At 54.8% G+C, this 16,472-nt stretch overlaps 1 protein-coding gene across 3 annotated transcripts in view; it reads left to right on the top strand.

Annotated features, from left to right (window-relative positions):
* Positions 1 to 16,472, top strand: part of plekhh3 (pleckstrin homology, MyTH4 and FERM domain containing H3) — a 64,250-nt gene that overhangs the window by 27,780 nt on the left and 19,998 nt on the right. For all 3 annotated transcript variants that reach the window (XM_059957818.1, XM_059957817.1, XM_059957820.1), the window contains exons 7-8: positions 3,989 to 4,286; positions 11,729 to 11,936. In XM_059957818.1, the coding sequence (XP_059813801.1) occupies positions 3,989 to 4,286; positions 11,729 to 11,936 (506 nt within the window). The remainder of the gene's footprint in view (positions 1 to 3,988; positions 4,287 to 11,728; positions 11,937 to 16,472) is intronic.

Raw genomic sequence — 16,472 nt, 5'->3', positions numbered from 1 at the left:
TCTGAGGGATCACAGGCCTCACACACTGAGGCAGGGTTGGATGGGGTCTGAGGGAGCACAGGCCTCACACACTGAGGCAGGGTTGGATGGGGTCTGAGGGAGCACAGGCCTCACACACTGAGGCAGGGTTGGATGGGGTCTGAGGGATCACAGGCCTCACACACTGAGGTAGGGTTGGATGGGGTCTGAGGGATCACAGGCCTCACACACTGAGGCAGGGTTGGATGGGGTCTGAGGGAGCACAGGCCTCACACACTGAGGCAGGGTTGGATGGAGTCAGAGGGAGCACAGGCCTCACACACTTGAGGCAGGGTTGGATGGAGTCAGAGGGAGCACAGGCCTCACACACTGAGGCAGGGTTGGATGGAGTCAGAGGGAGCACAGGCCTCACACACTTGAGGCAGGGTTGGATGGGGTCTGAGGGAGCACAGGCCTCACACACTGAGGTAGGGTTGGATGGGGTCTGAGGGAGCACAGCCCTCACACACTGAGGTAGGGTTGGATGGGGTCAGAGGGAGCACAGGCCTCACACACTGAGGCAGGGTTGGATGGGGTCTGAGGGATCACAGGCCTCACACACTGAGGCAGGGTTGGATGGGGTCTGAGGGAGGCAGGCCTCACACACTGAGGCAGGGTTGGATGGGGTCTGAGGGAGCACAGGCCTCACACACTGAGGCAGGGTTGGATGGGGTCTGAGGGAGCACAGGCCTCACACACTGAGGCAGGGTTGGATGGGGTCTGAGGGAGGCAGGCCTCACACACTCAGGGTTGGATGGGGTCTGAGGGATCACAGGCCTCACACACTGAGGCAGGGTTGGATGGGGTCTGAGGGAGGCAGGCCTCACACACTGAGGCAGGGTTGGATGGGGTCTGAGGGAGCACAGGCCTCACACACTGAGGCAGGGTTGGATGGGGTCAGAGGGAGCACAGGCCTCACACACTGAGGCAGGGTTGGATGGGGTCTGAAGGAGCACAGGCCTCACACACTGAGGCAGGGTTGGATGACTCGGGGAATGTAGTGAGAGGCCTGTTAAAGCCAGTGGATTCGGAAATTCAGAAGGTGTTTTGCAAAATTCAGTGCAATAAGCTTGAGAGATCCTGGAGACGCTGGAAATCCAGAGCAACACACACACACACAAACACACTCATATACACACACACACACACACACACACACACACACAGACACTCACACACAGAAACAGACACAGAGACGCACAGACACTCACAGACACATACACACACACACTCACACACTTACCCACAGAGACGCATGCGCGTGCGCGCGCACACACACACGCACACACACACACACACAAGATGCTGTAGAAACTCAGCAGGTCAGGCAGCGTCTGTGGAGAGGAATAAACAACTGATGTTCCAGGCCGAGACCCTCCATCCGAGGACTGGCACCCAGACTGAAATATCAACGCTTTATTCCCTTCCATGGATGCCGTCCCACCTCCAGCATTTTGTGTGTGCTCTGCACGCAGGTGAAGGGTGTGGAGTTAACGGGTGAGTAAGTACAGACCCGGTCCAGCAGCAGATGTGACTGGGAAGAAGCTGAGCTTCACGACTCATCTCTGGTTTGCTCTGTGACAGAAAAAAGTGCAGACTCTTCCCTAACTGGAGAGAAAATTCAAAAATCCGAGGTGCAAAGGGACTCGGGAGTCCTCATGCAGGATTCCCTAAAGGTCGATTTGCAGGTTGAGTCTGTGGTGAGGAAGGCAAGTGCAACATTAGCATTCATTTCAAATATAAACGTAAGGATATAACGTTGAGACTTTATCAGGCACTGGTGAGGCCTGACTTGCAGTCTTGTGAGCTGCTTTAACCCTAACCCTTCCCTCCAGATCAACGAAGTATGTCTGTCTGTCTTTGTGCCCCTCATCTTAGAAAGGTTGTGCTGACTTTGGAGCTTGTTCAAAAGAGTTCACGGAAATGATTCCGGGATTGAACATGAAGAGTGTTTGATGTCACTGGGCCTGTCCTTGCTGGAATTCAGAAAAGTGAGGGGTGACCTCATTGAAACCTGTCGAAGGCCCTGATAGAGTGGATGTGGAGAGGATGTTTCCTATAGAGGGGGAGTCTAGGACCAGAGGACACGATAGAGTGGATGTGGAGACGATGTTTCCTGTGGTGGGGGAGTCTAGGACCAGAGGACACAGATAGAGTGGATGTGGAGAGGATGTTTCCTATAGTGGGGGAGTCTAGGACCAGAGGACACAGATAGAGTGGATGTGGAGAGGATGTTTCCTATAGTGGGGGAGTCTAGGACCAGAGGACACAGATAGAGTGGATGTGGAGAGGATGTTTCCTATAGTGGGGGAGTCTAGGACCAGAGGACACAGATAGAGTGGATGTGGAGAGGATGTTTCCTGTGGTGGGGGAGTCTAGGACCAGAGGACACAGATAGAGTTGATGTGGAGAGGATGTTTCCTGTGGTGGGGGAGTCTAGGACCAGAGGACACAGATAGAGTGGATGTGGAGAGGATGTTTCCTGTGGTGGGGGAGTCTAGGACCAGAGGGCACAGATAGAGTGGATATGGAGAGGATGTTTCCTGTGGTGGGGGAGTCTAGGACCAGAGGACATAGGTAGAGTGGCTAATGAGAGGATGTTTCCTGGAGTGGGGGAGTCTTGGACCAGAGGACACAGATAGAGTGGATGTGGAGAGGATGTTTCCTGTAGTGGGGGAGTCTAGGACCAGAGGACACAGATAGAGTGGATGTGGAGAGGATGTTTCCTGTGGTGGGGGAGTCTAGGACCAGAGGACACAGATAGAGTGGATGTGGAGAGGATGTTTCCTGTAGTGGGGGAGTCTAGGACCAGAGGACACAGATAGAGTGTATGTGGAGAGGATGTTTCCTGTAGTGGGGGAGTCTAGGACCAGAGGACACAGATAGAGTGGATGTGGAGAGGATGTTTCCTAGAGTCGGGGAGTCTAGGACCAGAGGGCACAGATAGAGTGGATGTGGAGAGGATGTTTCCTAGAGTCGGGGAGTCTAGGACCAGAGGGCACAGATAGAGTGGATGTGGTGAGGATGTTTCCTATAGTGGGGGAGTCTAGGACCAGAGGGAACAGATAGAGTGGATGTGGAGAGGATGTTTCCTATAGTGGGGGAGTCTAGGACCAGAGGACACAGATAGAGTGGATGTGGAGAGGATGTTTCCTAGAGTCGGGGAGTCTAGGACCAGAGGGCACAGACAGAGTGGATGTGGAGAGGATGTTTCCTGTGGTGGGGGAGTCTGGGACCAGAGGGCACAGCCTCAGAATAGAGGGGCGTCCTTTTAGAACGGAGATGAGGAGGAATTTCTTTAGCCACAGAGTGGTGAATCTGTGGAGGCCAAGTCTTTAGGCATATCGAAGGCAGGGGTTGATAAATTCCTTATTGGTCAGGGTATGAAGGAATATGTGAGGGGGGCAGGATATTGGGGGTGAGAGGGAAAATAGATCAGCCGTGATGAGGTGGAGCAGACTCGATGAGACAAATGGCCTAATTCTGTTCCTATATCTTATGGTCTTGTCTACGCTAGACACGGACACGGGACCTAATGTGGGGTAAATGGACTTAGTGTAAATAGTGACAGTGGACATACTGCACGTGATGGGCAGAAGGGCCTTACCTGTACAGTATGCGCCAATTTCTTCCCTCGGATACTCCTGGCTGGGCCTCAGGGATCCCAGACGGTGGGCCCGGGTGATGCCTTTGTGCCGGGAGAGACGGTACCCTGAGGAGACCTGACCAGCAGCTTGGCATCTGTGCACCGGGCATCCACCAGGCACCCGGCAGATTACTCTCTCCTCCATGGGAGCGTCCAGCTCACAGCCGGTCTGCAGGACAGGCCAATCTCCCTGGTGGTGGGGGCTAGTTTGCAGATTTTGGGCAGAAGGGCCCGTTTCCTCCATTCTCACCTTTGACATTCCCAAGCGTTGAGGTTCTGAGGCTCCGGGAGTGCTGACGCCCGTCTCTTCACCCTCTCTTGCAGCCAGGAGCACGAAAGGTTACACCAACCTTCAGGACGAAGCGCTCAAGGTCTTCAACTCCCTGCAGCAGCTGGAGACCGAGCGGGAGCCCATCCCGCTCATCCAGGGAATCCTGCAGACCGGCCTGGACCTGGAGTCGCTCCGCGACGAGATCTACTGCCAGCTGATTAAGCAGACCTGCAACCCTCCCCGGGCCGGGGGCGCGGGTGACCTGCGGAACTGGCACCTCCTCACCTGCATGAGCATCACCTTCCTCCCCAGCAGCAGCGTCCTCGGCTACCTGAGCTTCCACATCCAACGGTGAGTGCCCTCCGCCACCGCGGTCCCTCAGCCTGAAGTCACTGACCTACTTCCCGTTACCCCGCTGGCGCTGAAGACCCTTCATCTCTGTTGCTGTTCCTCACTACTGTCAGGCACGCAGGTCCCGGGCGGAGGCGCAGGAATACCGTCACACTCAGATGTCGGAGGATTCTTCACTGCTGCTCTTCACGGTCGGGGTTGTCGGCCCTGAGCTGAAACCGCCCCCACCCCCCACCCCCCCCCCCCCCCCCGAACCTGGAGGACTAGTTGGCCACTCTTAGTCTGGCCTCTGCCCTTTGACCTGTTTGGCATGGGTGACCCTACCAAGAGCCCAAGCATGAAGCCTCCGACCCCGACGACGGGGTTGTGGTCCTCTCGGGGGTGAGTGCGGAGGGCAGGGAAGGAAATTAGGGTCGAGGAGCAGATGGAAATCAGTAGGCAGACGAATTAAAAGAGGGTGCCGACAGAATCTAGCAGTTATGAAGAGCAGGACAGGAGAGTAAGAGTCCGGTCAGGGACCGGTGCAGGGTCAGAGACACGGCCGAGATTGCCGATGCGACGTCAGGGGCCAGACTTCGGTGACCAGGAGTCGGAGGTTGGAAGGAGTCGAGGGTTGGCAGTCAGGAGTCAGTGAACTGGGACTGGGAATTGGAAATCTGAGGTTGGGGGGGTCATGGATCTGGGGTCGGGAATCAAGGATCAGGTGATTGGGTATATGGAATCAGGCACCTGGTATCAGGAATCCAAGTTACCGGATGCTAAGGGGATGAGACACCGGATGTTGGACTGAGGACTGAGGATCGGATGTCGGGACTGAGGTACCGGACGTTGGGACTGAGGTACCGGACGTTTGGACTGAGGTATCGGACGTTGGGACTGAGGTATTGGACGTCGGGACTGAGGTATCGGATGTCGGGACTGAGGTATCGGATGTCGGGACTGAGGTACCGGACGTTGGGACTGAGGTACCGGACGTTTGGACTGAGGTATCGGACGTTGGGACTGTGGTATCGGACGTCGGGACTGTGGTATCGGACGTCGGGACTGAGGTATCGGACGTCGGGACTGAGGTATCGGATGTTGGGACTGAGGTACCGGACGTTGGGACTGAGGTACCGGACGTTTGGACTGAGGTACCGGACGTTTGGACTGAGGTATCGGACGTTGGGACTGAGGTATCGGACGTTGGGACTGAGGTATCGGACGTTGGGACTGAGGTATCGGACGTTGGGACTGAGGTATCGGATGTCCGGACTGCGGTATCGGATGTCGGGACTGAGGTACCGGACGTTGGGACTGAGGTATCGGACGTTTGGACTGAGGCACTGGATGTCGGGACTGAGGTACCGGACGTTGGGACTGAGGTATCGGACGTTGGGACTGAGGTATCGGACGTTGGGACTGAGGTATCGGATGTCGGGACTGAGGTATCGGATGTCGGGACTGAGGTACCGGATGTCCGGACTGCGGTATCGGATGTCAGGACTGAGGTACCGGACGTTGGGACTGAGGTATCGGACATTTGGACTGAGGCACTGGATGTCGGGACTGAGGTACCGGACGTCGGGACTGAGGTATCGGACGTTGGGACTGAGGTATCGGACGTCGGGACTGAGGTATCGGATGTCCGTCGGGACTGAGGTATCGGACGTCGGGACTGAGGTATCGGATGTCGGGACTGAGGTACCGGATGTCGGGACTGAGGTACCGGACGTTGGGACTGAGGTATCGGATGTCGGGACTGAGGTATCGGATGTCGGGACTGAGGTATCGGATGTCGGGACTGAGTATCGGACGTCGGGACTGAGGTATCGGATGTTGGGACTGAGGTATCGGACGTTGGGACTGAGGTATCGGATGTCGGGACTGAGGTACCGGATGTCCGGACTGCGGTATCGGATGTCAGGACTGAGGTACCGGACGTTGGGACTGAGGTATCGGACGTTTGGACTGAGGCACTGGATGTCGGGACTGAGGTACCGGACGTTGGGACTGAGGTATCGGGCGTTGGGACTGAGGTATCGGATGTCGGGACTGAGGTATCGGATGTCGGGACTGAGGTACCGGATGTCCGGACTGCGGTATCGGATGTCAGGACTGAGGTACCGGACGTAGGGACTGAGGTATCGGACGTTTGGACTGAGGTATCGGACGTTGGGACTGAGGTATCGGACGTCGGGACTGAGGTATCGGATGTCGGGACTGAGGTACCGGACGTTGGGACTGAGGTATCGGATGTCGGGACTGAGGTACCGGATGTCGGGACTGAGGTATCGGATGTCCGGACTGAGGTATCGGACGTTGGGACTGAGGTATCGGATGTCGGGACTGAGGTATCGGATGCCGGGACTGAGTATCGGACGTCGGGACTGAGGTATCGGACGTTGGGACTGAGGTATCGGACGTTTGGACTGAGGTATCGGACGTTGGGACTGAGGTACCGGATGTCGGGACTGAGGTATCGGATGTCGGGACTGAGGTACCGGACGTTGGGACTGAGGCACTGGATGTCGGGACTGAGGTACCGGATGTCGGGACTGAGGTATCGGATGTCGGGACTGAGGTATCGGATGTCGGGACTGAGGTACCGGACGTTGGGACTGAGGTACCGGATGTCGGGACTGAGGTATCGGATGTCGGGACTGAGGTATCGGATGTCGGGACTGAGGTACCGGACGTTGGGACTGAGGTATCGGATGTCGGGACTGAGGTACCGGATGTCGGGACTGAGGTACCGGATGTCCGGACTGAGGTATCGGACGTTGGGACTGAGGTACCGGATGTCCGGACTGAGGTATCGGACGTTGGGACTGAGGTACCGGACGTTTGGACTGAGGTACCGGACGTTGGGACTGAGGTACCGGACGTTGGGACTGAGGTACCGGATGTCGGGACTGAGGTATCGGATGTCCGGACTGAGGTATCGGATGTCGGGACTGAGGTATCGGACGTCGGGACTGAGGTATCGGACGTCGGGACTGAGGTATCGGATGTCGGGACTGAGGTATCGGACGTTGGGACTGAGGTACCGGATGTTTGGACTGAGGTATCGGACGTTGGGACTGAGGTATCGGATGTCGGGACTGAGGTACCGGACGTTTGGACTGAGGTATTGGACGTTGAGACTGAGGTATCGGGTGTAGGGACTGAGGTATCGGACGTTGGGACTGAGGTACTGGATGTTGGGACTGAGGTATCGGACGTTGGGACTGAGGTATCGGACGTTGGGACTGAGGTATCGGACGTTGGGACTGAGGTACTGGATGTTGGGACTGAGGTATCGGACGTTGGGACTGAGGTATCGGACGTTGGGACTGAGGTATCGGACGTCGGGACTGAGGTACCGGATGTCGGGACTGAGGTACCGGACGTTTGGACTGAGGTACCGGACATTTGGACTGAGGTACCGGATGTCGGGACTGAGGTACCGGACGTTGGGACTGAGGTACCGGACGTTTGGACTGAGGTATCGGACGTTGGGACTGAGGTATCGGATGTCGGGACTGAGGTACCGGATGTCCGGACTGATGTCCCGGATGTTTGGACTGAGGTATCGGACGTTGGGACTGAGGTATCGGACGTCGGGACTGAGGTATCGGACGTCGGGACTGTGGTATCGGACGTCGGGACTGAGGTATCGGACGTCGGGACTGAGGTATCGGACGTTGGGACTGAGGTATCGGATGTCGGGACTGAGGCACTGGACATTTGGACTGAGGTATCAGATGTTGGGGTTGAGGTACTGGATGTTCGGACTGAGTGGGGGATGCTACCTCATTGAGTTGAGGTACCGGAGGTTGAACGTCTGAGGTGGTTGGACAGACTGCTGGTCGGTTGTTGGGGTTGAGGTATCAGATGTTGAGCTGAGGTACCGGAGGTTGAACGTCTGAGGTTGAGGTATCAGATGTTGAGTTGAGGTACCGGAGGTTGAACGCCTGAGGTGGTTGGACAGACTGCTGGTCGGATGTTGGGGTTGAGGTATCAGATGTTGAGCTGAGGTACCGGAGGTTGAACGTCTGAGGTTGAGGTATCAGATGCTGCGCTGAGGTAATGGAGGTTGAACGTCTGAGGTTGAGGTATCAGACGTTGAGTTGAGGTACCGGAGGTTGAACGTCTGAGATGGTTGGACAGGGTCCTGTTCGGATGTTGTGGTTGAGGTATCAGCTGTTGAGTTGAGGTACCGGAGGTTGAACGTCTGAGGTTGAGGTATCAGATGTTGAGCTGAGGTACCGGAGGTTGAAAGTCTGAGGTTGAGGTATCAGATGTTGAGTTGAGGTAACGGAGGTTGAACGTCCGAGGTGGTTGGACAGACTGCTGGTCGGATGTTGAGGTTGAGGTATCAGATGCTGAGTTGAGGTACCGGAGGTTGAACGTCTGAGGTTGAGGTATCAGATGTTGAGTTGAGGTACCGGAGGTTGAACGTCCGAGGTGGTTGGACAGACTGCTGGTCGGATGTTGAGGTTGAGGTATCAGATGTTGAGCTGAGGTACCGGAGGTTGAACGTCTGAGGTTGAGGTATCAGATGTTGAGTTGAGGTACCGGAGGTTGAACGTCTGAGGTTGAGGTATCAGATGTTGAGTTGAGGTACCGGAGGTTGAACATCTGAGGTGGTTGGACAGACTGCTGGTCGGATGTTGAGGTTGAGGTATCAGATGTTGAGTTGAGGTACCGGAGGTTGAATGTCTGAGGTTGAGGTATCAGATGTTGAGTTGAGGTAACGGAGGTTGAACGTCCGAGGTGGTTGGACAGACTGCTGGTCGGATGTTGAGGTTGAGGTATCAGATGTTGAGCTGAGGTACCGGAGGTTGAACGTCTGAGGTTGAGGTATCAGATGGTGAGTTGAGGTAACGGAGGTTGAACGTCTGAGGTGGTTGGACAGACTGCTGGTCGGATGTTGAGGTTGAGGTATCAGATGTTGAGTTGAGGTACCGGAGGTTGAATGTCTGAGGTTGAGGTATCAGATGTTGAGTTGAGGTACCGGAGGTTGAACGTCTGAGGTTGAGGTATCAGATGTTGAGTTGAGGTACCGGAGGTTGAACATCTGAGGTGATTGGACAGACTGCTGGTCGGATGTTGGGGTTGAGGTATCAGATGTTGAGCTGAGGTACCGGAGGTTGAACGTCTGAGGTTGAGGTATCAGATGTTGAGTTGAGGTACCGGAGGTTGAACGTCTGAGGTGGGTTGGACAGACTGCTGGTCGGATGTTGAGGTTGAGGTATCAGATGCTGAGCTGAGGTACCGGAGGTTGAAAGTCTGAGGTTGAGGTATCAGATGTTGAGTTGAGGTACCGGAGGTTGAACATCTGAGGTGGTTGGACAGACTGCTGGTCGGATGTTGAGGTTGAGGTATCAGATGTTGAGTTGAGGTACCGGAGGTTGAATGTCTGAGGTTGAGGTATCAGATGTTGAGCTGAGGTACCGGAGGTTGAACGTCTGAGGTTGAGGTATCAGATGTTGAGTTGAGGTACCGGAGGTTGAACGTCTGAGGTGGGTTGGACAGACTGCTGGTCGGATGTTGAGGTTGAGGTATCAGATGTTGAGTTGAGGTACCGGAGGTTGAACGTCTGAGGTTGAGGTATCAGATGTTGAGTTGAGGTACCGGAGGTTGAACATCTGAGGTGGTTGGACAGACTGCTGGTCGGATGTTGAGGTTGAGGTATCAGATGTTGAGTTGAGGTACCGGAGGTTGAATGTCTGAGGTTGAGGTATCAGATGTTGAGTTGAGGTAACGGAGGTTGAACGTCCGAGGTGGTTGGACAGACTGCTGGTCGGATGTTGAGGTTGAGGTATCAGATGTTGAGCTGAGGTACCGGAGGTTGAACGTCTGAGGTTGAGGTATCAGATGGTGAGTTGAGGTAACGGAGGTTGAACGTCTGAGGTGGTTGGACAGACTGCTGGTCGGATGTTGAGGTTGAGGTATCAGATGTTGAGTTGAGGTACCGGAGGTTGAATGTCTGAGGTTGAGGTATCAGATGTTGAGTTGAGGTACCGGAGGTTGAACGTCTGAGGTTGAGGTATCAGATGTTGAGTTGAGGTACCGGAGGTTGAACATCTGAGGTGGTTGGACAGACTGCTGGTCGGATGTTGGGGTTGAGGTATCAGATGTTGAGCTGAGATACCGGAGGTTGAACGTCTGAGGTTGAGGTATCAGATGTTGAGTTGAGGTACCGGAGGTTGAACGTCTGAGGTGGGTTGGACAGACTGCTGGTCGGATGTTGAGGTTGAGGTATCAGATGCTGAGCTGAGATACCGGAGGTTGAAAGTCTGAGGTTGAGGTATCAGATGTTGAGTTGAGGTACCGGAGGTTGAACATCTGAGGTGGTTGGACAGACTGCTGGTCGGATGTTGAGGTTGAGGTATCAGATGTTGAGTTGAGGTACCGGAGGTTGAATGTCTGAGGTTGAGGTATCAGATGTTGAGCTGAGGTACCGGAGGTTGAACGTCCGAGGTGGTTGGACAGACTGCTGGTCGGATGTTGGGGTTGAGGTATCAGATGTTGAGCTGAGGTACCGGAGGTTGAACGTCTGAGGTTGAGGTATCAGATGTTGAGTTGAGGTAACGGAGGTTGAACATCTGAGGTGGTTGGACAGACTGCTGGTCGGATGTTGAGGTTGAGGTATCAGATGTTGAGTTGAGGTACCGGAGGTTGAATGTCTGAGGTTGAGGTATCAGATGTTGAGTTGAGGTACCGGAGGTTGAACGTCTGAGGTTGAGGTATCAGATGTTGAGTTGAGGTACCGGAGGTTGAACATCTGAGGTGGTTGGACAGACTGCTGGTCGGATGTTGAGGTTGAGGTATCAGATGTTGAGCTGAGGTACCGGAGGTTGAACGTCTGAGGTTGAGGTATCAGATGTTGAGTTGAGGTACCGGAGGTTGAATGTCTGAGGTTGAGGTATCAGATGTTGAGTTGAGGTAACGGAGGTTGAACGTCCGAGGTGGTTGGACAGACTGCTGGTCGGATGTTGGGGTTGTGGTATCAGATGTTGAGCTGAGGTACCGGAGGTTGAACGTCTGAGGTTGAGGTATCAGATGTTGAGTTGAGGTACCGGAGGTTGAACGTCCGAGGTGGTTGGACAGACTGCTGGTCGGATGTTGAGGTTGAGGTATCAGATGCTGAGCTGAGGTACCGGAGGTTGAACGTCTGAGGTTGAGGTATCAGATGTTGAGTTGAGGTACCGGAGGTTGAACGTCTGAGGTGGGTTGGACAGGGTCCTGGTCGGATGTTGAGGTTGAGGTATCAGATGTTGAGCTGAGGTACCGGAGGTTGAAAGTCTGAGGTTGAGGTATCAGATGTTGAGTTGAGGTAACGGAGGTTGAACGTCTGAGGTGGGTTGGACAGGGTCCTAGTCGGATGTTGGGGTTGAGGTATCAGATGTTGAGTTGAGGTACCGGAGGTTGAACGACTGCTTTGTCGGAACTAATGTTCCTCTTGCTGGACACAGGTCACGGCTGCAGTTCCCAGACACGGAGATCGAGCGGTATGCAGAGTTCATCGCAGGTTCGCTGGGGAAAACCAAGGGCCGGTTGTGTGTGCCTTCCTCCCAGGAGATCAGGCTGCTGACACGACGACAACAGATGAAATGCACCATCTACTACGCTGGCTCCAGTTTCTGCAAACTCGCCATCAACTCACACACCACGGCAGCAGAGGTGAGGGTTCACCACTGGGGTCAGGGCAGTAGGGGTGAGGGTTCACCACTGGGGTCAGGGCAGTAGGGGTGAGGGTTCACCACTGGGGTCAGGGCAGTCGGGGTGAGGTAATTTTAAGCCCTGCACAGTGAACACAGCAAGCAACGTGCGATATCTGGAGCCCCCTCGGAGTGTGAGGGGGAGCGGAGTGTGGAGCCCCCTTGTTGGGGTGGGGGTGATGTGTGGAGACCCTCAATAGGGGGGTTGGTGTGACGTGTGGACCCTTCAATGGGGTGGGGGCGATGTGTGGGACCTCTCGATGGGGGTTGAAATGTGTGGAGCCCCTCTCAATGGAGGGGTTGGGCGATGACTGGAGCCCCTTGTTGGGGGGGGACCAATGTGTGGAGCCCCTTGTTTAGGGGGGACAATGTGTGGAGCCCCTTGTTGGGGGGGAACAATGTGTGGAGCCCCTTGTTGGGGGGGACAATGTGTAGAGCCCCTCGATGGGGGGGACAATGTGTGGAGCCCCTTGTTGGGGGGGGACAATGTGTGGAGCCCCTTGTTGGGGGAACAATGTGTGGAGCCCCTTGTTGGGGGGGACAATGTGTGGAGCCCCTCGATGGGGGGGACAATGTGTGGAGCCCCTTGTTGGGGGGGGACAATGTGTGGAGCCCCTTGTTGGGGGGGAACAATGTGTGGAGCCCCTCGATGGGGGGACAATGTGTGGAGCCCCTTGTTGGGGGGGAACAATATGTGGAGCCCCTTGTTGGGGGGGAACAATGTGTGGAGCCCCTTGTTGGGGGAAACAATGTGTGGAGCCCCTTGTTGGGGGGGGCAATGTGTGGAGCCCCTTGTTGGGGGAACAATGTGTGGAGCCCCTTGTTGGGGGAAACAATGTGTGGAGCCCCTTGTTGGGGGGGGCAATGTGTGGAGCCCCTCGATGGGGGGGACAATGTGTGGAGCCCCTTGTTGGGGGGGACAATGTGTGGAGCCCCTTGTTGGGGGGGGACAATGTGTGGAGCCCCTTGTTGGGGGGGACAATGTGTGGAGCCCCACGATGGGGGGGGGGGAACAATGTGTGGAGCCCCTTGTTGGGGGAACAATGTGTGGAGCCCCTTGTTGGGGGGACAATGTGTGGAGCCCCTTGTTGGGGGAAACAATGTGTGGAGCCCCTTGTTGGGGGGGGGCAATGTGTGGAGCCCCTTGTTGGGGGAACAATGTGTGGAGCCCCTTGTTGGGGGGACAATGTGTAGAGCCCCTTGTTTAGGGGGGGAACAATGTGTGGAGCCCCTTGTTGGGGGGGGACAATGTGTGGAGCCCCTCGATGGGGGGGACAATGTGTGGAACCCCTTGTTGGGGGAAACAATGTGTGGAGCCCCTTGTTGGGGGGGGACAATGTGTGGAGCCCCTTGTTGGGTGGGGACAATGTGTGGAGCCCCTTGTTGGGGGGAACAATGTGTGGAGCCCCTCGATGGGGGGGAACAATGTGTGGAGCCCCTTGTTGGGGGGGACGATGTGTGGAGCCCCTTGTTGGGGGGGACAATGTGTGGAGCCCCTTGTTGGGGGAAACAATGTGTGGAGCCCCTTGTTGGGGGGGACAATGTGTGGAGCCCCTTGTTGGGTGGGGACAATGTGTGGAGCCCCTTGTTGGGGGAAACAATGTGTGGAGCCCCTTGTTGGGGGGACAATGTGTGGAGCCCCTTGTTTAGGGGGGGAACAATGTGTGGAGCCCCTTGTTGGGGGGGACAATGTGTGGAGCCCCTAGATGGGGGACAATGTGTGGAGCCCCTCGATGGGGGGGACAATGTGTGGAGCCCCTCGATGGGGGGACAATGTGTGGAGCCCCTTGTTGGGCGGGACAATGTGAGGAGACCTTTTGATTGGGGGGGACAATGTGTGGAGCCCCTTGTTGGGGAGAACAATGTGTGGAGCCCCTAGATGGGGAACAATGTGTGGAGCCCCTCGATGGGGGGGGACAATGTGTGGAGCCCCTTGTTGGGGAGAACAATGTGTGGAGCCCCTCGATGGGGGGGAACAATGTGTGGAGCCCCTCGATGGGGGGGACAATGTGTGGAGCCCCTTGTTGGGGAGAACAATGTGTGGAGCCCCTCGATGGGGGGAACAATGTGTGGAGCCCGTTGTTGGGGAAACAATGTGTGGAGCCCCTCGATGGGGGGGGACAATGTGTGGAGCCCCTTGTTGGGGAGAACAATGTGTGGAGCCCCTCGATGGGGGGAACAATGTGTGGAGCCCCTCGATGGGGGGGGACAATGTGTGGAGCCCCTTGTTGGGGAGAACAATGTGTGGAGCCCCTTGTTGGGGGGGACAATGTGTGGAGCCCCTCGATGGGGGGGAACAATGTGTGGAGCCCCTCGATGGGGGGGACAATGTGTGGAGCCCCTTGTTGGGGAGAACAATGTGTGGAGCCCCTTGTTGGGGGGGACAATGTGTGGAGCCCTTTTGATTGGGGGGGACAATGTGTGGAGCCCCTTGTTGGGGAGAACAACGTGTGGAGCCCCTCGATGGAAAGGGGGAGTGATCCTACAGATGAGGGTCTATAAGTAATTCAGAACACAATGTAGAGTTCTGCTTTCACTTTGACACGAAAGAGTCCTCTTCTGTTGATCAGTGTCAAACAAAAACCCCAAATTAAATCCACTGTGATTCAATGTTGTGAAACAATAAAACATGAAAACTCCCAGGGGAGGTGAATACTTTTCATAGGCACTGTAGGTACCAGGAGGGGGATCAGTGGGGAGGGATGAATGGGCAGGGGAGCCACGTAGAGAGTGAACCCTGCAGAAAGAACAGTGAGGTGCAGCAGGGAAGATCTGCCTACCAATAGGTTCTTAATTTAGATGGAGGAACCTACAGAGAATGGGGTGATCGGTGGGGACGAGGGGAGCACCATCCCTGTTACCTCAACAGAAGGATGGGGTGAGGGCAGATCTGCAGGAGGCACGGGAGAGGGTAACAAGGACTTGTTGTGGGCGGGAAACTCTGCTGTCTGACAAGTGAGGACATCTCAGACGTTCCAGAGCGGAAAGACTCACCCTCGGTACGGAAGTGGTGGAGGCGGAGAAACTGAGAGAAGGGAATGGCATTTTTACAAGTTTGGGAAGAGGTGTCGCCAAAGGTAGCTGTGAGAGTTGGTAGGTTTGAAATGATGGTCTGTCTTCAGAGGTGGAGATAGAGAGATCGGGAAAGGGGAGGGACATGCGGCGTCGGAATTGGACTGAGCGAATTTAAGGGCAGGGTGGAAGTTGATGAAATTGTCAAGCTCAGCATGGGTCAGAGATAGTGGAGGGAGAGTTGGGGAGCATTATAGGGGAGTCTTGGAAGATGGACGGGTTAATTTTAATGCAATTGGAGGAAAGTACAGGGGGATGTCAGAAGTAGCAGTGAGGAACACCCTGCCAGGGGTGGTGGTAGGGACAGATGCATTTGGGACATTTAAGGGACTCAAATAGGCACATGGATGATAGGAAAATGGAGGGCTGTGTGTGTGGGGGAAGGGTTAGATTAATCTCGGAGCAGGTTAACAGATCACTGTTGGTGAAACTACTGGCCTGGACTCACACTGGACATTCAACAAGTTTCTGCCACAGCTAGAGTCCCTCAGATCTGCTCTGCTCTTTAACCAGATAGTGGCAGATCTGACTGGACACTCAATTTAGCGACTCCCCTTTACCCCCGCTAACCACTCAGCTTTAATCATCTGGAACCTCTCAACCCTGGCTGTAAAAATATTCAAAAGCTCTGCTTTGACCCTGATCCTGATCCTTTGAGGGAATTCTACACTCTGACAGAAAACTAAGGCCTCTTCCCTATTGAATGATTGATTTTGAAAGTTATTAATTCCCCCTCAAGATGAATTACCCTTTCTACATCCATTCCCTCAAAAGGGGTTACATCCGTGGACAAAAATGAAAGTTCTGTCAGCACTGGATATCTAAAATAAACAGAAAATGCTGAAATGCTCAGTCGGTGAAGCAGCATCTGCAGGGAGAGAAACGGGCCCAGCCTTCATCGGAAGTAGTAAAGCCAATCTTCTCAGTGTTGATCTTTCTTCTTTCCCTTGGGGTACAAGCCTTTGATAACCTCCTGTCTCCGTTGTCCAAAGTCAATGGTATGGTTGGAGTTCAAAAATGTTTCTGTGATAAGTCTATAAAATATGGGAGTAGAATTAGGTGACTTGGACCATCAGGTCTGCTCAGCCATTTCATCATGGCCAATCCATTTTCCCTCTCAGCCCCAATCTCCTGCACTCCTTCCCGATATCCCTTTATGCCCTGACCAATCAAAAATCTATCAGCCTCTGCCTTAAATATCCCCAATGACTTGGCCTCTACAGCCATCAGTGGCAACAAATTCCACAGATTCATCACTCTTCAGCTGAAGAAATTCCTCTTCATCTCTATTCTAAGAGGATGCCCTTCTAAATTTTAAGGCTCTGCCCCCCGTTTTAGACTCCCCCACTATAAGAAACATCCTCCCCACATCCACTCTATCTGTGTCTTCTGGCCCTAGACTCCCCCACCACAGGAAACATCCTCT

This window comes from Hypanus sabinus (genome assembly GCF_030144855.1).
Source record: "Hypanus sabinus isolate sHypSab1 chromosome X1 unlocalized genomic scaffold, sHypSab1.hap1 SUPER_X1_unloc_2, whole genome shotgun sequence".
Taxonomy (NCBI): Eukaryota; Metazoa; Chordata; class Chondrichthyes; order Myliobatiformes; family Dasyatidae; genus Hypanus; species Hypanus sabinus.
Note: the sequence above shows the minus strand (reverse complement) of the source record. Positions and strands in the feature narration are given on the sequence as shown.